This window comes from Nothoprocta perdicaria, unplaced genomic scaffold, assembly GCF_003342845.1.
Source record: "Nothoprocta perdicaria isolate Ctin4 unplaced genomic scaffold, notPer1 scaffold_187, whole genome shotgun sequence".
Classification (NCBI taxonomy): domain Eukaryota; kingdom Metazoa; phylum Chordata; class Aves; order Tinamiformes; family Tinamidae; genus Nothoprocta; species Nothoprocta perdicaria.
Window position 1 is genome coordinate 933,520 of NW_020455060.1, and position 22,674 is coordinate 956,193.

General features: G+C 55.9%; 1 protein-coding gene across 1 annotated transcript in view; it reads right to left on the bottom strand.

Annotated features, from left to right (window-relative positions):
• Window positions 1-769: 769 nt before the first annotated feature.
• Window positions 770-22,674, bottom strand: part of NPLOC4 (NPL4 homolog, ubiquitin recognition factor) — a 22,917-nt gene continuing 1,012 nt past the window's right edge. Inside the window, exons 2-17 of the mRNA XM_026036856.1 lie at window positions 22,408-22,488; window positions 20,923-21,035; window positions 20,165-20,344; window positions 17,927-17,975; window positions 17,150-17,244; window positions 15,824-15,947; window positions 15,034-15,213; window positions 13,418-13,504; window positions 11,847-11,918; window positions 11,017-11,143; window positions 8,890-9,050; window positions 3,850-3,921; window positions 3,063-3,158; window positions 2,276-2,392; window positions 1,497-1,599; window positions 770-1,113 (exon numbers count right to left, since the gene is read on the bottom strand). Coding sequence (XP_025892641.1) covers window positions 956-1,113; window positions 1,497-1,599; window positions 2,276-2,392; window positions 3,063-3,158; window positions 3,850-3,921; window positions 8,890-9,050; window positions 11,017-11,143; window positions 11,847-11,918; window positions 13,418-13,504; window positions 15,034-15,213; window positions 15,824-15,947; window positions 17,150-17,244; window positions 17,927-17,975; window positions 20,165-20,344; window positions 20,923-21,035; window positions 22,408-22,488 — 1,815 coding nt within the window. The 3' untranslated portion in view covers window positions 770-955. The remainder of the gene's footprint in view (window positions 1,114-1,496; window positions 1,600-2,275; window positions 2,393-3,062; window positions 3,159-3,849; window positions 3,922-8,889; window positions 9,051-11,016; window positions 11,144-11,846; window positions 11,919-13,417; window positions 13,505-15,033; window positions 15,214-15,823; window positions 15,948-17,149; window positions 17,245-17,926; window positions 17,976-20,164; window positions 20,345-20,922; window positions 21,036-22,407; window positions 22,489-22,674) is intronic.

Consider the following 22,674-nt stretch of genomic DNA (forward strand, 5'->3'; position numbering starts at 1 on the left):
GCGGGGCCCGGCCGCGCCGCTAATTGGGAGCAGGCGCGCGGGGCCGCCGAGCCCCCCGGCCGCGGCCGGCGCAGAGCGCAGGAGGCGCCGCACGTGCTCACGCTCCAGGTGCTTTTATTCAACGTTACTCGCAGACCCCGCGTGCGGGTCAGTCCAGTCCAGGCACCGCAAACCGCTGCAACCCCAAACACCAACAAACCGAGGGGGGAAGCGCCGCGGGGGGAACACTGCGTGGCCCCCACGCCGGGGACGGAGCCTCGAGCAGCCAAGGCAGAGCCCCGAGGGGCAGGGGGGTCACGGGGGGCCCTGGGGGGCCAGGACCCCCGTGAAGCCACCAGGCAGGGATGTCTGTCCCAGTGCCCTGTGCGGGACAGGCTGGGAGAGGGAGGCTCAGAGGCCTTGTCTCTCTGGCCAGTGAGGGCTTTGGGACAGCGCAGAGAAGGGGACTCTGCTTTAGGCAAGACCCAAATGCACTAGGGCAGCAGGGAGCCCTTGGCAGCCCCTCGCCACTCGAGGCCCTGCAGAGGGTCACACAGCGACAGCAGAGCCCAGGAGGCGCCCAGAGGGACAGAGGTGGCTCTGGCTGATGGGGCCACTGCCATGGGGAGGACGCAGTGCCATGCGGGCCCCTCTGCCTGCCCAGGCCCTGCACACAGCGGCAAGGGGGGGACAAGGCCCCCTCTGGCCTCCCCTGCCAGGCCAGGGTCCCTGCCCCATGCGTCCCCCCCGGCCCGTGCAGGGAGCGGTCCCGGCCTGGGACACGAGGCCAGGACCGCCCTGTGCACTGGGCCTGGGGGCAAAGCTGGTGCTGCCGGGGCAGGGAGCTGGAGCCGCATCCCAGGGCCCAGCGGAGGCCAGGACAGCGTCTCAGCCCGTGGCCCAAGGCAGGAGCGCGAAGAGCAGAGGGGAAAAGCTGGAGCGCCCCCGGGCCCGGGGCAGCGCGGGGGCTGCGGCGCTAGGTGCGCGGCAGGCTGCACATCTCGCAGTGCTCCGTGCCCGGCTGGTTCATGAAGGTGCAGTGCTGGCAGGCCCACATGGCCGCGGCGGCGGCGTGCGCCGAGCCGCCCATGGCCCCGTACTCGTGCAGTCCTGGCAGCTGGACGCCCACCGTGCCTGCCGGAGGGAGGGAGAAGCTGTCACTGTGGGGACGGGAGGAGCCCGGAGCCGGCCAGCGCTCCCCGATAAATCCAGTGCCGATCTCCTGTCCCCAGAGCGGGCAGGAGCCTCCCCTTCCCCCCGTCCTCATCCCCTGGCTGGCACCACAAGGACGTTCCCCCAGCGCATGTGGCGGATCCTGGTGTCCCACACACAAGGGCTAAGGGTCCCACACCCTGCCACCTCCCCAAACGCCCTGTCCTGTGTGGTGCTAACCAGCTCCCATCTGCCAGCCCAGTGCTGCCAGAGTCCCCACGGGCTTGAGGGCAGCACAGGGCACCCGGGGGCGCCCCTCAGCCCAGCCCCAAGGGAGATGGGCACCGAGAGCGCCCGTGTCTTACTGCAGAGCTGCTCGATGGTCGCCCACTGCTCAGATTTCTTCCACGTCTGCGCCAGCTCCTCGTTCTTGGTCCTCACGGCCTCTAGCAGGAGGCTGATGCTGTCCTGGAAGGCAGAGCAGGGCAATGAGCAGAGCGCAGCGGGGAGCACAGGGAGCCCTCAGCCTGCACCCACAACCCTTCCCGGGGGCCCTCTGAGCAGCCCGGCACGCAGGGCCCTTTGGTCCTTCTGCTCCCTGCTCGGAGGGCACGTTCCCGAGGTGGCTGCAGCGCTGCGCGGCCCCAGCTCCGGCTGCCCGCGCCAACACGCGGCTCTTCCTGCTGCCCTAACAACGGGAGCGCCCGACGGCGCAGCAGGAACCGGAGCCGGGCCAGAGAGATGGTGGGAGTCACTGGGACCAGGCCGGGAGAGGCCACGTGCAACGGCAGGAAGTTGTTGGTCTCGCAGAGATCTGGGCGCTCTGATCTCGCTATCGCCACAACAGGAATTGCTGATCCCAAGTTTTTAAACGTTTCCAGCTCTCCGAGCTGCAGCCAAGTTGCCTCCATCTGGCCGGCAACCGTGCTAAAAAGCACCGCACACCCGCTGCTGCGAGCGGCGCTTTGGGAGCTTGCGGCCCCGTTGGGGACTTCAGTTTTTCTTTTCAAGCTTTCTCCAAAGGAAAAGAGCCTCCAAATGCCGGTTCTTCCTTCCAAAGGCCTGGAAGGAGCAGCCTTTGGCCAGGCCCGCGTCCCAACCTGGGGAACGGGGACCTGCAACGCGCTCCTCATGCACTACGTACCCGCAGGGGCATGACCTCGTTTGTGACCAGGAAGAGCAGCAGGTGGAAATCAGAAATGATGTCCAGGAAAACCGAGGAAGTGTTCTGGGACAGGTACGTGGCCAAGCTGTGGAAGTCCTGCAGAGATGGAAAAGTAATAAAAACAAAGATTACTTTTCATCCCAATGAGCGGTAATGGGGTTTTCCTCCTCGAGCCCGTTAGCAGGCACTAAGCTGATGTCTTTTTCGAGCATCAGCTGCCATGTGCAGAGACCATCTCTTTAGAGAAACCCAACGCTGCTGCCTGAAAGCAGCTGAAGCCTCCCCTCAGCTGGCAAAAATCAGCGTGTGCCTCGGGCTGTCCAGCAGCTGCCTCTGCTCAGCGCTCGCTGGGCCTCTCTCACTTAAAGCATTTTAAAAACGACCCCAGGAAGAGGAGTCAGTGTCCTCGGCGCTGGGGTAACAGCTGTCCCCATTGCCAGGGCTGCGCAGAGGCTGCTCCTGTCCTGTCACACGGAGGTCAGAGCGCTGCTGGACTGGACACAGAGGCATCGACACCTCTTTGGTGCCCTGGACACCAGCGCTGGCCAGGAGCGAGGCCTGGCCCCCGCACCGAGCGGCTCCAGCCACCGATCCGCATGTGGACATGGCAGGAAGCGGAGCTGGCGGCTCGGCAGGGCGCGAGGCCAACCACAAAGAGGTGATTTAAGGGCACAAGTGCAGCCCTCCCTCCTCGGGGGCAGGAGGCACAGGGAAGAGGACAGACATGTCTGTATTAAAGGCAGCTGTGGTACAAATCGCTCCTTACCTGAGTTTCTCCCAGCACATCACGGTTCTCGATGGGGAATGGGTTTTGAGAAATAGAAAAAGTGTAGACCGGATCCTTGGGGAAAGTCGTAGTAATCTGAAAAAAAGCCGGGAAAGGTGCGTTAGGGCCGAGAGCAGGGTGGGCACGCAGGAAGCAGCACCCGGAGCCGCTCGGGCGGATCCGTCCCGGCTCCCAGGACGTTCCTGGGCTCAAGGAGCTGCCTGCATCCGCTGGAAGCCTCGCTAGACAACATCCTCGCGGCACAGCCATGCTTGGTGCAGACCTGCAGCAGCTCAGAGGCTCCTTCCTGCAGCCAGGCGCCTGCCCCTGATCCCCGCTGCACCGGGAGCCCCACGGCCTCCCTGCCCTCCACAGCGCTCCCGCCGCAATCCCGCCGGCATCCGGCGCCTTCCTCCAACGCGCAGGGCCAACAGGCACGGGCGGCTCCAAGGGGCCACCATGAGGAGTTGGATCCTTGACTGCCGCTAACAGCCAGACAACTGGCGCTTTCTGAGGAGCGCCCCGCAGCAGCGCCCAGCACGCGCGTCCTTGGGGCTGGCTGCCTCCTCTCATGGCCACGGGCCATTTCCTAGGAGCGGCAGCGCAAGGCAGGCAGTGCCTCCCGAGGACATTCCCTGGCACCAGCCCGAGTGCCCACGTGCCGCCCCCGGCAGCGGAGCAGGGCAGGGAGAGGGATCTGATCCAGGGAGCAACCTGCAATGGAAACTCCAGTGGGGGCTTGGGAACGTTGCCCGGCCCGGCTGCGTCCCGCTCGCCGAATACTCACGTCTATGATCAGGTACTCCACGGGCAGCGGGCGAGCCAGCTGCGTGATCTCGTTGCCAAACTTGTCTATGTCCTGGAAGAAGAAGAGTTTCTTATTATTCCTCCATGTGGAAACGGCTCGAAGCCTAAGGGATAGGGGACCGGAGACACCCCCGCGGGAGCTCGGGAATTCTCAACCTTGGCGGCTCGTGGGAGGTGCGGGGAAGAGCCTGTCCACATGAGGCTGCTTCGCCGTCCTGGGGCGGATACAGAGCTACCCCGTTCCCTGCCAAGGAATTCCCTGCAGGAGCCTGGCTCCCTTACCCAGCCCCGTTTCTTGGTGAGCCCAGGGAAGTTTTATCAGCAGCTTATCTGCCTCCATGCCCGTTATCTGGCGGTGCTGCCCAGAGCACAGCGCCGTGCCGAGACACGCGGGGACCGCTCCGCATCCGCCTTCCCGCAACCCGTGTCGGCCGGCGCCCGGCCTGGCCGCGCGCTCCGGCGAGCCCAGCCCCTTCCCTGCACACACACCTGGGACGCCAGCACCGCGGCAGCTCGCTTGGCTGTGCTCTGCCCGGCAAATTCTACACAAAGTTTAATTACGGAGAAAAACGGCCGGCATATGTTCATTAATCACAAAGCGACAATTAGACTTGATTTGTGTCAAACATGCCGAGTTCAAACACCGCTTCGGAAATAAATTCATGAGAACTGACACTTTTCATTAAAGATTCCGTACGAGGGGGTTGTATTTTCCACCTAAATCATCACTTAACATGTTCTAAATCATGCACTGAGCCACATATAAATTACACGCCCGTGACTCCCCATTGGAGACCCTGCGCAGGGGTTGCAGCCCCGGGGGGCTCCGCGCTCCCGCGGGACCTCGCGGCATTCCCGGGATGCGCTGCCTGTGTCCCGGCCGCGGCCGCCCCGACACGCCAGCCCCTCCAACAGCTCCCTTTGGGGCGAACCTACCCTGCAGCCTTTGAAGCTGCCTTTAAAAGCAGTCCCGATAAGCATCTTTTCTCCTTGTACACGACAGGCTGTGGGCCCCGTGGTTATTTCGGCAACAGGCTGGTGGCCTTAGATCTCGGTGGCTCTGACGGGAGCCGCGGAGCCGCTCGCAGGGAGATCACAGGGCCCCAGAGCCGACCCGCTTCCAGATCGCAGCGATACCCCAAGTGTCGGGAATCCAACCCAATGCAACCCCGTCGGCTTCCCCACCACAGTCCTGCCCCGGCAAGAACCAACCTGCAACAGCTCACGCATAATTAGCCCATCTGGAATTCATTTTCAAATCTAATTAAGTTCTAATACGCAGCAGCATTTTTCCAGCACCTGTTTGCCCTAATCTCCGCCTCTGGGGGTTTCCACGTTAAAAACCTCCTTTTTAGTGTCTCGCTGCTGAGGCCGTCGGGATCGGCGCGCGCTGCTCCGAGCACCTGGAAGCTCCCTGTCCCCAGGGCAGGGGACGTGTCCCAGCCCTGTCCCCTCGCGGGACGGCGGCCTCGTCGCCACCCCGTGCACCGCCCCACGAGGCAAGTGCATTTTAAAGGCCTTAAACGCGGAGCCGGGACAAGGGCCAGGAGAGTCATCTCCATGGGCAGCGCTGCAGTCTGCGGCTCCTGGAGAAGGATGGCGAGGGATTAACGATCCCAAGCAAGGAAGACTGTGGAGTCCGGGCTGGGAATCACCCCGGAGAGCGGAGCAGAGCGAGGTGCTGCGACAAGAGCCTTGCTGGGAGGCCGACGCTGCGACGGCGCCGGGTCAAAGATTCTCCTCAAGCTTCCTCTTCCCGGAGCAGCTGGGAAACTTGGAGCCAGGATGGCTTTCCCAGGCAAATGCGAGCGACTGGGAAGAGGCCAGGCTGGGAAAGGCCTTTGCTGCCAGTGAACCCCGCCATGGACGTCTCCACGCAGCCGGGCTGCGATGTTTTCCCCAGGAACACAATTTCCAAGCGATTTCTGTGCCGCTCTTGGCAGCGGCTGTAGGCTGCCAAGAGCGGGACCAGGCGGGTGGCGTTGAGCGGGTGACAGCGCCTGGAAATGCAGGAAGGGCATTCGGGGCCAAGGGCCCTTCCCGAAGGCCAGGGCCATTGGCAACGGCCTCTGTCTTGCGCCATCCCGAAGGAACTTCGGGGGATGCGAAGGCAGCTGCAAAATGCAACTCGTTGCAAAGAGGACGTCTCCACCATAATGCAAGTTGAAGTAAATATTTGCCAGTAAAAGATAAACCCAGCTCTAAAAGCTACTGAAATCCAATTATTCAAACGTCTCCCGGGGTCTGCAGGACACGGCGGTCCCTTTCCTCCGTTCAGCGGGAAGCGGAGAGGCCCTCCTCACTTTGGGCTCGGCATCTCCACACGGGCGACTCCTTCACCAGTTCCTTGAGCTGGCCCAGCCGAGCAGCACGTGCCGAGCAGCGGCTCTGTGGCACCCCAAGGCCAAAGCAGGAGGCAGAGCGGGGTGTCTTCTTCCTTCTGGCTACTCTTACCTGGAGAGAGGCACCTCAGAGCAAAGCATCCTGTGCTCTCGATCCCAGAGAGCTCGAGCCTCACGCTGGGATAGAACTGGAGCCTTCACAAGGCAGCACAGGAGCTGCCACCTATGGAAAACACCACGTGGCCAATGCGCCGGGCTGGCTCCTCTGCGCAGCGGGGCTGGTGTGAGGAGAAGGCTGAAGATGCAGAGAAACCAGGAGGCTGCAGGCTCAGGAAAAGGCATCTCGCCTGCCACGATGGGCACAATGGTCAGTGCTGTTACCTGCGGCATCGTTACCTGCGTCGTCGTCTTTCCAGACACACACCAGGCCTCAACAGAGGGTTTTTCTTTCGCATCGGGATGCAAAGTTGTTCTATAAATATACCCATCCTATACAAACGCTAGCTTCTTGGTTCTCGTCCAATCATAATAAATTTACATAGCTGCTTTCATCTAAAGTGCTTTTCAAACGATTACTTGCACACTACACAGAATATACATATTTCTGTATACACATATATGGATTTTTTCTCCCTGTGCTACTCCAAAGTGCAGCTTTCCACTCGAAGCTGGGGGAAGGAGCAGAGAAGACAATCTCTGTATCAAGAGCCAGAGAAAAAGCTGCTGAGCTCCTGCAGAGCCTTAAAGTGGGAAGGAGGGCTCCTCACATCCATCCCTCCCTCCCTCCCTCCCTCCCTGCTGCACAGCCAGGCACAGACCCGGCTCCTGCTCCTAAAACTCCACTTAACTCGTGCTTTGACACCCTCGTTGTCACCAACCCAGTAACCATGAGGTAGCGTCTCTGACCTCGAGCCTTACATGTTTAATGAGACCCCAAAGGGTTTTAAAGCCAGGAGTGATGAAGCTTTCCATCGATTTAAGAACACTCCAAAATAACATTAGGAGAACCTACAGCCAAGCACGTTTAGGACTGAAGGACGCTCACACCGGCCAGGGCAGCCCTCGAGCACATCATGAAGGGGCGATTACGGACACAAGCTATAAAACACATGAATGCAGCTGCAGCCCGCCCCAGTGAATCAGCGCCCATGGAAATTTCCACGGAGGGCTGGAGTCACCGGCTCGTTTCGCGTTTATCTCCCGCCCCAGAGCGCGAGCGGGAGCGAAGCCCTCCCGGGAACACCCAGTGCCTGCAGCCGGGGTGGCCCCGTGGGGGACACAGACCCACGGCCCTTCCGTGGGGCTGGTGGCGTCTTCCCACGCGGCACCATCCGCTGCACAACGGAGCCCACGGCCCCAAAAAGCAGGGACTTCACCCAGCTTTTACACACGAGCTCCCTCCTGGCACTAAATACAGCCAAGAGGTAGTCCTCATTTTGGGGTGCCATCCAGACGAGCCATGGGTTCAGCATTAATGGTGGGAGTCTCACGGGCTCATTCACCCAGGCAGCACTTCCCAGTCTCAAGATCAGGGCGTGCAGGACTATTCTGAGCAGCTGCTTCCTGGTTAATGGGGTACAAACCCCTCACTTGAGCTGCGCCTAGCGATGGTAGCTTTCCTTATCTGTATTCCTTAATGGACAGCCTTAACACGGACAGCAGGAGAGCTGCAGGCGGAGCGGGCTGGGAATATCAGACCCAGACAAGAAGGAGATAAGTAACTTGGGTGATGGATGGCTAATTAGTTTGCAAGCAGCGCCATTAATTAATTCCTCTGTCCTTGCTCATGGAGCACCAACACACACAAGTTTGAAGCTCGGTGCAATTAGCCTCCGCAGAGATCCTGTCCCCACACTTCCAGCTTGGTGTTGCGGATGCAGGAGGTCTGAAGATCTCCAGAACCGACTGTCAAGGGAATGATGACAGTCCATTCATCAGCAGCCAAGGGCACGTGAGGCCGCAGCGGAGCAGCTACCAGAGGCGCTCTGGGGTGACACTGTAGGAATATTTTGGATCCATGAGGGTGCTCCTCAAAACCACTTTTTGGAGAACAGTCGGACCAAGAAGAGCATCTGGGAGCAGGCAGTAACTGCAGCACGAGAACAGAGCCAGGAATGCACAGGAACCATCCTGCTGCTGTGGTGCAGCTGGGAAAGCCTTCACATGCTCCTTTTGTTGCAGAAAATAAACCAAGATACTTGGGGCTTTCATTGCATCTGCTGTTGTGCTCCTGCTACGCAGGTGCCTGTGTGTTACACACCAGAGAATCCCTACATCCCATAAGGGACCTGCTGCTTTCACCGCACCCCTTGCACCAGCACATACCGCACGCGGGCAGGACCGAGCCGGGAGGGAAGCAGATACTCAGCTCAGCCTTAAACAACAGACAGAGAAACACAGCAAACACTGGCAATAGGTCGAGAAGAGGCTGGGAATTCAGAGCACGTGCTGCAGGTTCTGGGTGGATCCGTGCAGACCTCACTGAGCAGCTGGACAGCCAGCGGCTACTGCTGCTCTGGAAACTGCAGCAGCACTTTCAGGAGCTTATGCAATTACTCTGTGGACACGTGGTGAGCGGTTACTACTGAAAACGGTCCAGACCTCAAAGACATCGTTTTCCGAGGCGGCCGTGCTGATTTCCAGACCCTTGGCAGAGCTGCTTTGTGCAGCTCCCTTACCTTGTAGAAGACGTCGGGCACGTACTGCTCGCTGCTGGACTCCTTGGCGTAGCCCAGCTCCGGCGCGTCGCGGCACGGCAGCAGACACTCGTCGCGCACCAGTGCCATGCACTGGTTCGACACCTGGTACCCCTCGAAGTGCACCTGGTTGTCGGGGCCACCTGGAACAGGAGAGCCTGTTAGAAACGCTGCAGGAGGACGAGCTGCGCGGGGTAACAGAGAGGAACGGCTCAAAGGAGAACGCTAAACACGAGTCTTTTTACAGGGGAGAATAAGGAGGAATAAAGTGCCGGGGTCGCTGCAAAGGAAGTCTTTCTAGGCAACAATCCCCGTTTAAATTCTGCATTTGTTTAATCCCCGCACTTCTTCAGTGTCATTTTCACAGTGAGCCTAATGGAAAGGAGCCCTCAGGCGACAGCGAGAGGGTTTTGTCAGGGGCTCAGATGAGACCGAGCCCATCCTTTTGGAGGCCTCCCCTCAGATATCCCCTCCTGCAACACAGAAGGCAGGCACAGAGCTCCCACACGCCTGCTTCGGGTCCAGCCACGGGCTACGGATTCAGGGATGGTCCCTAACAGTGTCAGGCATTAAAAAAAAAAGTGTATTCTTGTCCTGTAACGGCTGGCTGGAAATCGGACCCGGAAAGTGGAAATTAAGAGCCTGGCTCCCTGATAGATCACATGCTTGATGCTTTAATTTGGATAATGTAAGCAACATCAGGTCACACGTCATTAGAATACAACTGGAAAGAGAAGCTCAGATGCAGACAGATGGTAGGAAAACGTTACTGTTTCCAAACCTGGGAATTCATGAGGAGAGCGGAATTAATCCATGCAGAGGATTTAATGATAAAGGTGATGCAAACTATGCAATTACATTTATACCGCACAAAAGGAAGGAATCAAGTGTTTAAATAGAAACCCGGTGGGCCGATTTAACAGAAAAGAATGAAATTATCTGGAACAGAAAAAGGGAAATATTCGTTTTCTACCCTTTGATCTCTAACCTCAATCACTCACTGCTCCAGAACAAACACTCCTAGCAATTAAACATGGACCAAGACATGGGGAAGGCTTGAACAAAGCTAGCCATCGTTTTCTCAGTAAAGCACCTTGTTATAATTAAAATAAAATAAGGAAAAAAACAGAGATACAGATTTATCTTTAATGAAAGATGATGCGTTTAACAGCCTGGAATGTACAAGGCAGCTGCCCGATTACATGAGCCTGTTAACCGAAAGAGACAGTGCTTTTACTGAAAAAGGCTCCAGGAACACTCACCAAGCCTGGGCTCGGAGGAGGTAACATAATATCACACTTTCGTTTCTTTCTACTGGATGCTATTTGGAAGTCATGCTTTTTTTCGCTGTGCTAAATAGACCCAGAACCCAGAATTTCTGCTCCAGGGAAATTTTAAATGAATACATGTGTCATCCCGTGGAGAATGGCAGATTGAACTTCTAACACTAGAGCTCCTGCAGCACATGCCAGCATCCCTCCACACGGGCCAGGCACAGCAGACTGCTCCATATTGCCCCTGGAGACTTGCTGTGAAAATGGCTAAAAACAGAGGTGACAAAGCAATGCATTTTGCAATTTTACAGCATTTTTTTTTCCTCCAGACAAACAAAACCGTTTCCATGCACAAAAGGGCAAAGAATCCTACGTAAGGGTTTCCCTGACAGCAACACAAGGGAGATAAAGGTCCCTCCTTTATGCCGAGTGAGCCAGAGTCACTTCCAGGATCCAGATTGCCTTGGTTCTGCACTGCTGCTCTCAGGCAACAGAATTTGGAGCTTAAAAAGTCAGAAGAGAAAAAACCCAATCACCATCTACTCCCCTGACTACAGACAAACAAACACATTCTGGATCCAAGGGGTGGTGCTACAGGTCAGAGCCTCAATTAAGATTCCTGTCAGGGACAGGGTAAATAGTTGCAGAGCAGACAGCACAAGGAACAGAAATGTATTTTACTAGATAGAACAAGGCTAAACCCGTGTTAAATAGGACAGCTGGGGACTGGAATAGTCTGACTTCTTCTGGGAAAGCTGCTTATTTTCTTCTTCTACTAACAAAAGGCAGTTCAGGTATAAGCAGAGAGTCGAGGCAAGCCAAGGCCAGTTTATACCTGTAGCCACAACTGTGACAAACTTGGATCCAAAATGACCATCTGGAGAAAGCCGACAGATGTTGGGCTGCTGGTTCTGAAAGTTCCCAGCTGTGATGCACTCTTCTGCACTTAGATAATAAGTGTCCTGAGGGAAGAGCAGAAATGTCAATAAAAAGGACAACGTGGTGCAGCCTAGACCTATTTCCCTGGTCTGCAGCCAAAGAAAACTACCAACACCCTGGTGAAACAGGCTTTCGTAGAAAGCTGCTGCAATGGCTGGGAAAAGAATGCAACATATCTGTTCCCTGGCCTTGAACTCAGTTTGCACCAGAGGGAACATCCCACTTCTAGTTTCACCCAGCTTTTCTCACCCATTTTGTTATGGGGTTTCATTTTCCAAGCAGGGATATCATTGATTTTAGAGCTGCAAGAAGCGGAGAAGGTCGAAGTTTGAGGACCTGAGCCACGTCCCTCACAAAGCCCAGCCCTTACGAAGGGCCTCCAATTGAATCCTTCTTACTTGCTGAGCTTGCATCTCACACAAGCACGTCCCTCCGCTCTGCTAAATCCCCTTAAACCTCGAGCACTGCAAGCGGGTGAAGGACACGGGCTGGCAGCTCTGCACACTGCAGGAACAGTTACAAACACCCAAGAGCGCTCGTTGAGCTCAAGCTCCTTCTCCTTTAAAAGCTTCTTAAAAACCACATTTCACCAAAATTCCCTTCCCAGCATCAGCTCCCGCGCTGAGCTGCCCTGGCTCAGAATTCCACCTTGCAGAGCCGGTCTTAACGTGACTACACACAGAGTCGAGCCCAAAGGCTGTCCTTAACTCTGCGCTTGCATCTCACCTTGTTTCGGCTGTATCGAACGGTCCCTTTCCGCGTGTCTTCCGAGACCAGGTCAGTAAATATCCAGCCAACCTGCAGCGAAACGTGGAGCAGAAAGTTACTTAGAGAAGAGGAGGGGAAGAGGGGGATAGAAAGAGCTTATAGATCTCCTCCTAGCAGGACACGATGTTCTTGGCCCTTGGCAGGGCCCTGCTCTAGGCTGCCTGAAGGAAATGGCTCTCCCAGCTGTGCGGGGCTCCTTTGAGTACAATTTCCAGGAGCTCCGTGCCAGCTGGCCGGCTGGGGGCACCTGCAGCTTTATGGCTCACTACGGAACAGCTCTCCATGGAAAGATCTGGAGGCTGCAAGAGGCTTCTCAGCCACCACCACCTCCTCCCACCCACAGCAAAAAGCATTTCCTATGGAGCATTCAGAGCAGCGCGGCGCGTGCCAGGGGATGACAGAGCAGCTCACATGATTCCATTCTGAAGCGAGCAGGCCCCAGCTGAGATAAAGCTCCGCTGCTCCCACTGGAGCGGTTCCCGCCAAGGCGGCCTGCGCTGTTCCAGCGCACATTCCTGCTCTCGGCGCTGTTTGCACATCCCAGTGCCGAGGGGAGCAGGCGCCGTCGCGGGGACCCCTGGGCACAGCCCGGGCAGCCCCCTCGGGACCGGCTCCCGGGGTGTTAACCCACGAGAGCAGCAGAGCCCGCGCAGGCAAAACCCACAACCAACACTAAGCTTCTCGTTGAGTCACACTGATTAAAAACAGTTTTTAAACTTTTTTTTTTTTGTAAATAAAAACAATCTGAGGTGAGAAGCAAAGGAAAAGCTGGAAAACAAGAACACGCACAGAAGCTTTGCTTCAGACACTGGCAAACGGCTGCAGATTTTATCTGCCAAGAACAAAAGGCCTCGCCGCAGATGTTTATGGTCTGCTATACAGAGACTGCTCTGGTTTGCGTTTTCTCTAGCGAGTCAAATCTTGTCTGTGTGCGACTCATTCCTGGCATTCACACGACAGCAACAGCGGAAGGGATCTGCACCGAGTCCAGAGGTGCTGGTGAACCCAAGGACTGCGATTCCCCTGTGTGCTCCTGGAATCCCTGCAGGCTGCCAGCACGTGGGGACCGTGGGACTGAGCCTCGACTGCTGGAGTGTCTGCCCCTCCGACCAAGAGAGCAGCTCGTCCCAGCCTGCCAGGCAGCACCAGAGACTAAACTACAAAACTAGAACCAAAACAAGAGCCTCTGCTCCCCAGAGACTGCCAGAAGGAAGAACAAACTCACACGGCAACCTCAGGCTCCGCCTAAGGTGCATAAAGGAAAAGCTGTGTTCCTATGTCTTTGCTGCACCCTTTGATGTCATTCATGACACAGGATTGCTGACTTCAGCCGGACAACCCTGCTGCATGCTCAGCACAGGGAGACGCTCCCATTTTGGTTTTCACATTTAAAAGTGCAAAAACCACCGACACTTAAGCTTTCAAATGCGCCTGGGCAGCCTTGAATCAACCCCGCAAAGCTGGGCAGAGCTGCTGACGAGTTTCTTCATTGCCATAAGAAGACACATGATAGCAAACAGCATGCTGACCTTTCTCAGTCCAAGCTTTGAGGCAATCTCATCCACCACCTCTGCTTTTGGGTCTTCCAGGATCTCCAGGCTGTTCTGTGTACCGATCTGCAGCAAAGAAAAACATGCCAGGCAGACAAACCAGGAACAAGGCAAGACAAGGAAAACACGCTAGGAAGACAGACTGGGTCACTGACAGGACTGAGGCAGAAGATGGAAGCAGACCTGTTTTTTCCCCTCTGGCTCCACCACCGACTGGTTTCTCCTGGAGACCCTCTTTATCCCTACAGACTGTCCTGCAGTCCCTCTGCTAAGTTTGCAGAACATGTTGGGCTTTATGAATGAAAGACTTGCTCGGCATTTCCAAACAGGCCAGCTGTGCTCCTGAGCACTCTGGAAAAGGCAAAAGCCTGTGTAATTTTCCAAAGCTCTGTTCAACCTGCCAGTCCTGTCCTCCTGTTTCATTTGCTCGACTCTGAGCAGCGCGGAGGCAGGAATTCAGCGAATCCAAGGGCCCCCAGCCCGGCCCTGCCCCGCGCGCTGGAAGAGCCGCGTCCAGCTGGGCGCCGTTCAGCGGCGAGTGCTCCTGCGCGGGGTGCCAGGAGGCAGGGGCTGCTGCCAGGAAAGCAGAGGCTGCCTGGCCTTTCCCACACACAGCTCGGAGCGGACAAGCTGGCGGCACACGGGCTCGACGGTGCTAACGCTCGAAAGAACTGGGAAAAACTGCAGGAGGCTCCAAATCCACAAGTGCACACACACAGGCTCCTAAAGATCCCTGTGTTTTTTCCCCTCGAGTCTATTGCATTTTACTCTAGCAGCACTAAAGGACTCGGGATGAGCCACGGCCTCCCTGCCACGGTAGGCTCGTGCACCAACGGGGCCGTTTTGGCAGGGGGTTAAGCAGCCAACAGCAAGTTCAGTTTCAAATCCTATGGGCAAAGCAGCCTCCTTATCTGCACATTGCATTTCAGCCCGCTCAAGGCGCCGTTCCCAGCTTTTGCATTCCCGGAGTCCTCCCGGAGCCGGGTTCGCTGGAAGCCCTCTGGACTTGGCGGCGCTGCCGGAGCCACCGGAGCCGCGCGGTCCTGGCACCATCTAGTGGGGACTGGGGACTCCCGGCTCCTCCGGCACCCACGGAGTTCTCAACCAAGGGATCTCATGGGCTGCCTCTTGATCAAGACAGCACATTTCCCATCTGTCTAATTAAGCTGCTTTAATTTCTCCTGGAGAGCAGATCAGAAATTGAAGCAAGGGACTTTTTTTTTTCCCCTTAGCACTGAAAAATTTTCAAGCTATTCCATACAATAGCCTTGGAAATCCAGTAATTCAGGAAATATAAGAATTAAAAATTAGTTTTTACAAAGTCTGCCTAGTTTTAAGTCACCTATGCACAGACCAGAATTAAAGGAAATGAAGGAATAACCAAAAGCAAACCTGGGTTTAAAACTCTTTCAGCGACAGTAACTAGCGACACAAACACACACAAATGTAGAATTCACACTGTGCTTCCCATGGAATTGTTTTCTCTAAGGGTCTACAGTCAGAAATACTGCAAGAAGTTTCCAAACGAAGTTTTTTAAAGGTGTCTGATGAACCCCTTTAGGAGTCGGAGCTGGCCCCAGGGCAGCAGCTTTTACCTGTGGGGGTTCGTAGATGGCAGCAACCTCGGCCCGGATGCCCAGCGGGATGTCCTTGTGCTCCGTGTAGCGGCCATACAAATAGCCAAGATGTTGGTTTCCCGTCTTCCGCCAGAAGTCTAGGAAGCGATCTGCAATTGTGTGGTTCTCAAACATGATGTTGTCAACATGCCTGTATTTCTGTTTGACAAAGTTCAAGTGTCAGGCCGTCCTCGACTAGCCCCGTTTGCTTTGCCTCCTGCCAGCACCTTCCCCAGAGCCTTCCCAGGCCGCACGCCGCCCGTGGGAGCCGAGCCCTGGCACAGGGGCTGCTCCCGGCTCCCCTCCTCTCCCCCTTCTCCTCCTCAGCTCCCCGCTCCAGCAGCACCGCAGACCTCACGGTGGCTCCATTTCAGGGAGCTTTGGGCACCCCCAGCGCCCCGCGTCAGCTCAGATCCTTCCCTAGGGCCCTTATCCTATGAGCCTTCCAACTTGGAAAGATGGTGACATTTCATGGGAAACTACAAGAAACATGGGGAGGCTTTTTTGGAGTCTGAGAAAAGAGATTAGAAATTCATTTTTAGTGCTGCCAGCTCAGATGTGCTCCACATTCAGAAGAAACTGCTGAACCAGATGCGTTTTGGACTCCCCTTCTGCAAGGGCTAACGCAGACCTTAACAGCCATTTCCCCAACAACTGCTAGGATGCAAACGCCTCCTGCTCCAAGCTGGTCTTGAAGCCCTCTGGACAAGGCAGAGGCCAGGGCTCCTCTCAGCCTTAAGCCCAGCAGCCGCCGCAAGCACCGGCTCACCTGTCTATTGAGAGTGATGGCACTTGGCTGACACTTGGTGCAAATGCCCTCTGGCCAAGGAGGGTGCCCTTCACAGCCCGACTTGATCTTGCAGCTGATGTTCTCCAGGGCGACGAATTTCCCCCTGCGAGGAGGAAAGGCGGCTGCCGTTATCGTGGCAAAGGCTCCCGTGCCTCGGATAAAGCCAGCGGCTAGAAATATCGCACAGGAAGCAGGGCAGAAGAGACGTGTTGACACCAACACTCGCTATTTTCAGAGGATCCCGGAGGGCTCTGCACGCTGGGGATTCCTCCCTCCAGAAATCCCGGGAACCCTCTGCTGTCCACTCGGGAAGGGAGGTGAAGGGGCTGACACAGACCCCACAGCCCAGCTCCTAACCACACACTCGAGCAAGAGCGGACAAAACTCATGGGACTCGCTTTAAATAATTCATGCGGCACATGGGAAGCAATAGATTATATTTTGCTAGGGCAAATTAGAGCTCCTTTCATCTGCGCAAGGCTTCCTGTAAGGGGAAGCTCCCCGAATGAATGTATTACGGACTTGAGTTTCATCTCACAAAGACAGCAGGAAAATCCTGACAGCGCTGAAGAATAAGAGGGCGAAGGTTAGGCTTCTGCACAGCTTACTTAGGTTAGAAACGCTGTACTTCTGAATGCAGTGGGTTCTCAGCACCACCAAAGGAGACTTGAGATCCTTCCCACAAGGTGGGCCACCACGAGGCATCAGCAGCCCATGGCTGCTGCAGAAATAAATGCCTGTTTCTGCATTTCCTCTCTGTTCAGCGCTTATCTGTGTCACCTGTGTCACCAAAGTGGCCTTTTCCCAGCTAGCAGGCTGTGAACCAGGGCATCGTGACAAAAGGCTGGCACTAGCAGCACACAGAGCCCGGGCCAGAAGGGAGTCAGGCCCTAAGGAAGGTTAGGTGCATCTTTCCGGCCTACTCATATCTGGAGATAAGAAAAATGGTTTGTGGATGAAAGCTGCTCACATCCCGCAGCCTCAAACCGGCCCCAGGTTGGAGATCCGGATTCAGAGCTGGGTATAATGAAGGAACCTCTTTCCTTCCATCTGGGCTTCTCTCCCTCTCAGCAGTTTCCTGGAAGCAATTACGTTACCACAAAGACAACGGGAGAGACCAGGGGCTCGCTTTGTCTCCCTCCCTCACCCCTTTTCTTATTAAAGAATTTTTTTTTTAAAAAGGGAAAAATAGAAAGAAAAAAACCCTACACTACTGCAGGGAGGACTTCTTTGTGTTTGCTTTTTTTTTGTTTGATTGTTTCTGAAGCTACAACTCGATTTCCTTAAATGTTGAGATTGTCTTACTTGTCCGCCCCTCCAGTAAGCTTCCTGATGTAGGCATGGAAAGACATATGCTTCACAGGAGGTTCCAGATGGTTTAAATAATCCTCATCAAAAGGCTGCCAAAAACACCACACAAAGAAAAGCCAGGTCAGACACCTGTCTGCTAGTACATTGATCACCAAGCAAATGGATGTTCTAGACTCAACCCCACGGGCTCTCCATGTGGAAACCATCAAGAAACGCTCTCTTCCAAGGCAGCTACTACTGGGACAGAAGCAGTGGGACTTTACAGCAGTGAGTTTTATTATCGCCTCCTCCTTTTGTAACAGACTGGCTCCACAAATCAGGAGCCTCGAAGGCGAAATGCTTTCCTTCCTTGTGGTATCTAGCCACAAACAGAAAGCCCAGCTGCTCAACCAAGGCCAAAGAGCTTCCAGGGCCCACGGCGGGCGCAGGGAACAGCCAGCCCGGCTCGCGCTGCCGTTTCAGGGTTCACTGCTGCTCGCCATAAATTACACAGCTTAGGACATTTGTAGGCGTCACTAAAGCTGCCTTCAGCCTGAATAAGAGGCGGTTAATCCGAGGAGCACTGGGATCTGCGGGCAGAGGGGAGGACACAGTCCTGGTACAGAGGTTGTGTCAGTACGAAGAGCCTGGCAAGGAGGAGAACTGGAGCTCTACTAAAGCACTGTCTGTTAAACCCATTATTGGGGAAAACAGAGCCCTAAGAAGAATGAACCCGGGCGGGCAGCCCTTGGCCTGGGCGGTATTTGGCTCTCCGGGCGGCGGGGCTCTTACCTCCAGCGGGACGCAGTGCACGCATTTACCGAGGGGGCCGTGGCGACACCTGAGCAGAGAGAAGCAGAGTGAGCAGAGCTGCCAACGCGGGGCCGGGCGGCCCGTCCAGCCCGCTGGGGAGGGCTGCACGAAGCCCTGAGCACGTTGTGCCATTCTGCAGTGTTTTGGAAGCAGTGCCCATAACGGGACGGCGACGGCGTGGACTTAAACGTGAGAGCCCAAGGTCAGGATCAAACACGCCTAATGCCTGTGTCAGCGGCGAGCGGCTTGGCTCTGCCCAAAGCCATCGGTGTCACAGCACAGCTCCTTGGGTTTTACAGCCCTGCCCTGAGGCTGCTTCAGCCCGGAGGATCTCAAACACACGGCGCGTCACGGGGCCTGGCTTGCGTGGCTCTGACACAAAGGCAACCAAAACCCTCGTCCTTTATCAGTCACCAGGGGATGGTCTGGAGCAAACAGGGAAGCATGTGTTTATCTGAGAGATAAAGACCTGCCGGGTAAAGTTACAAAAAGGAGGGGAAAAAACATCTCCTCTTGAGGTGACGGCTTAATGAAAAACACTCCCCCTTCCCCCCACCGAAAAAAAGGCAGGGGGAAAAAAAAAAAAAAAAAAGGCAAAAAAGGCGAACTCTGCCCCAACACCAGGAACAGGCCTGTGCTTGTTTTCCAAAAGCAGCCTCCAGAGATGAGCAAGGCTGGTGCTCTTGGAAGGGAAAAAAACAAAGTATGGGTTCCAGTTGCAGCACTGCTTTTAACGAGGGATTGTGGCAGATAATGTACGTAAAGGGCCCCTAAAGGCTGCTAATGCACTCAGCAGAACGCCAGCATCCCGTCATGTTTAGATTGATTTGCACTCACAAATACAGGAACAAGCCCAGACATACAGTTTTTATCGTAAATATCCGCCACTGCGCTTGGCTCCCTGCTAAGAACAATACCTTCATTTATCCTTTTGAAACATGCGGTCAAGTTAAAGACAATGTTTTTGCCACCGAGGGGTGGGTTTTGCCTTTATTGTTGCAAATAACGTGACACTTCCCTCATTCATCACCAGCCTGAAAAGGTTAGATAGGATTTTTCACGTAAAGGCTGCGTCTCTCCCAACTTCACTGCTGCTGCAGCGCTGAAGATAAACCACGTGGAGGACAAGACACCACAAAGGGGCAGGGTGAGATACTCCATTTGAGAGAGAATCCCTGGGTGCCTTTAAAACCTAAAAAAAAATCTTCTCTGGAGGTCTTCAAAACCCGCCTGGATGCCACCCTGTGCCACATGCTCTAGGTGTGCCTGCTTGAGCAGGAAGGTTGGACTAGATGATCTGTAGAGGTCCCTTCCAACCTTAAATATTCTGAAATATTCTGAAAACTTCCACTCACCTCTTGTGGGGGCTGGTTTGTGAAGGGGTTTAGCCTGAAGCTAATGATCAGGAGCGAGACCGGGCCAGGAGCCAACGGGGACATCGTTAACGATGAGCAACAAAGGCAGCCGTGCAGAGGTCGCCTCGGCAGCTCGGGCGCAGCGTTATGGGGGTGCTGTGTCACCCGTGTGGTGTGACCTCTGCAAAAACCCAAGCTGCTTGGTTCCTCGAAGACTCTCGCAGCTAAGAGTTCTGGCAAAGTCGGACTTTGCTGCGTTTCCTGCGAGCAAAATGCTCCCCTGGTTCCATGCAAAGGTTAAGCAAGGCCTGAGGTGGAAGGGAAGCGACAAAACAGGCAGGCAGAGCCTCAAGTGCTAGCTGCACGTGTCTGCCACGGTAATGTTTCCACCTATTCTTCCACATGTTCATTTTTCCTTTTTTTTTTTAAAAAAAGGCTTATTTTTAAAAAATTGAGACCGTACAGAGCAGAAGCTACTGCAGGCAGCGGGCCCTTGCTTACCAAGCAATAAACCACAGCACGGCCCAGCACTTCCCAGCTGCCAGGATATCCCACAGAATACTTTGAACTCACTTTAATCTACAGAGTTCCAAGCATTTTAGGAGCATGAAATATATGCTCACGCTGCTGAGGCCACCTTGACCTAAACAATAGATGCTCTGAACGAGCCCTTCCTGGCGAAAACCCTGGGATTTTGGTATCTGCTTCCTTCCTTGGCTCACGAGAGCCCCGGCTTAACCTTGCAGGACAATGGCAAGGGCTGTTTTCCCCTGTGAACATTTCAAAGGCAGCGAGGGACGGCGCAGAGGGCAGTTCCCATGCCGCGTTTCCCGGGCCCTGGCTCGGAGCGTGCAGTACTTACAGCTGCTGGTCTCGGTTCCGGTAGATCTTCCCGTCCTGCTTGATCAGGTACTGGTCGATCTCGTCCTCCACCACGTGGGGGGCCCCCGCGGGCCGCGCGCCTTGGGACACGGAGGTGTCCATGGTCTCCGAGGAGGAGCCAGCGGGGCTCGAGGGGTACAGGAACAGCATGTCGCCGTGCCTGCAGCGTGGGACACAACACGCGGCCGTCACTCGCGGGGCCACCCCGGACACCAGGGAGGCTCCGGCCCCAGCCTCTCCGTCACCCCTTCCCCACCAACCCAGCTCCGTCTTCACTCTGACCACGTGCAGGAAGAGGGAGAGCCTGTGTGGGCACAGTATGAACCACCCCGGGACAATTCACCTTCGGAGCGCAATTCCAGGCAGGGAGCCGGCGCTGCAGAGCCCGCAACCTGATCTGCAGGGCTCACCGAGAGCCTCAGCGCCGCCACCAGCCACCTCCCCTGCTGCTGCTCATGCCCATGACAAGGCTGCAGCTCCTGCACTTGCTGCCTCGCCACAACAGGCGCCTGGCAGCGCCAGAAACCTGGGAGGCGGCTCTGGCAGCGTCAGGAGCCCTTCCCTGCACGTCACACTCATCCCTGCACGTCGGCCAGGCCTCCTCCTCAGCACCTGGACGCCGGGGACGCGGTGACGTGGTGTTTTCTGCTGCCACCCGGCCCTGGGACGTGCCGAGAGAAGAGGCGCCCGGCTGCACAGAGCTCCCCTCCCTCCGCTCCGCTCCCTGCCAGGACTCACTTGATTTTCAGCAGGCTGAGGGATTTGTTTTGCGACGCTGTGATCTCGCCTGTCCTGTTTCTATTGGTGTAGACAGAAAACCCATTATTCCTGAAACCAAATTCTTTTGCGACCTGAAAGAGAGAGAAAAACGACATGGTTTAAGACCCCCTCACACCCCAGCCAGCTGCTGAAAGCTGCAGAGAGCAAGTTCTGAGGCCAGGGGACTTCTACTGCAAGAGCCCAGCTTATTGCTGGAGAGTGCAGGGCAGCAAAGGAAAATGGGAACACTTCAAAATAAAAGCAGTTTATCAAGAAATAACATAAGTACCAGCTTACTGTGTCCAGCCCCCTGCCCAGCTCCAGCCCCCCATTCCCACAAAGCTCTTCCCGCTGCTCTCACTTGGACTTCTCTCCCCTTGCCTTGTTTTTCACGATGGGCCCCACACTCTCAATGGCCATTTTTGAGCCCTCAGGCAGGCTCCCCTCCTCTTCCTCTCAGCAATTCAATCAAAAACTGTTTTACTCTTAATCAGGCGAATGCCATTTATGGCTGTTTTCACATTTTCCCTTTTTAAAAAAAAGGCTTAAAAAAGTGGTTTTGGCCAAGCAAAAGGGATGGTGACTCTAGACATGACACAAGTTAAACTAGTCGTATACAGAACAGAACAAAATAAAACGGAAGCAGCAGAGGCTTCTGCAGAGACTGAGGCTGCAGTATCACTAACCTAGCCCTGAAATCCTGAAAACTGCCAGGATTTTTGCTTGGGCAAGTGGGAATGACTGTTAGCATCACGTTTCAGACAGAGCAGATGCCTCTTGATGAGCAGAATGTTTCTGTGGGCTCCCTGTTTCCCTCACAAGGTAGCAGAAAATCAGGATAACAAGAACAGCCCTTCAGGTTGGGGAACACAAATTGCTCCTCTTACAGAGCCAAGTGCTCCCAATTTGAGGGTTCCAGTTTACAGTCGAGTTCTAGGAAAGAAGAAAGTGGAGCCCAGCTCGCTCTTAAATGGCAAATTTCAAACGCCAAGCGGCTGCATCAAACCAGAGACCAAACTTCGGCCAACTCCAAACTGAACAGCCCCAGCCCAATGTGTTCTCCACGTTCCAGGCTGGAAATGCTTCCTGAGAGAGCCCAGAGGGCTCTCAAACCGCTTTAAGATTCCCCTCTAATCCCTTGCTTCCTCTCTCCAAAGCCACCCGGCAGGCCAGGCCGCGCAAAGCCCACGCACACGAGAGCGCATCAGGCAGGCACATTTCAGCTGGGCCTCGCAGGAGGCTGGGGGGTCGAACAGCCCTTTCCTGGGGGGCTGCCACGGCCCCTTCCTCACTGCTCATTCAGCAGCTCCTTTCCTTGGGAGAACACGGAGACCACGTCCTCCCCAGGAAAGCGTCCACCGGGAGCGTCCCGTCGGGAAGCGCTGCCTCCTTGACGGCGTTCTCTCCATCCAAGCCGTTACCTATCCCGCGGAGGAGCGGGGAGAGGGCGAGCGGCGCCGGTACCTTCTTGAGGAACGTGGCCACGGTCTCTCTCTTGGTGGCCGTGATGCGCTTCACGCCGTCGGGCGACTGCACGCGGATGATCTGCGGAGCGGGACACACACCGGGTCAGCGACGGCGCCCCAAGGCCCGTTAACGGGCTGAGGGACCGTGCCGGGACCCGGGACGGAACCGGGCGCAGCCGGGCTGCCACGGAGCCCTCATCCCTGCCCGCTCCCTGCTCCGTGTGCAGGAGACACGGCCAGGGCGGGGGCAGAGCTGCAGCCCCGG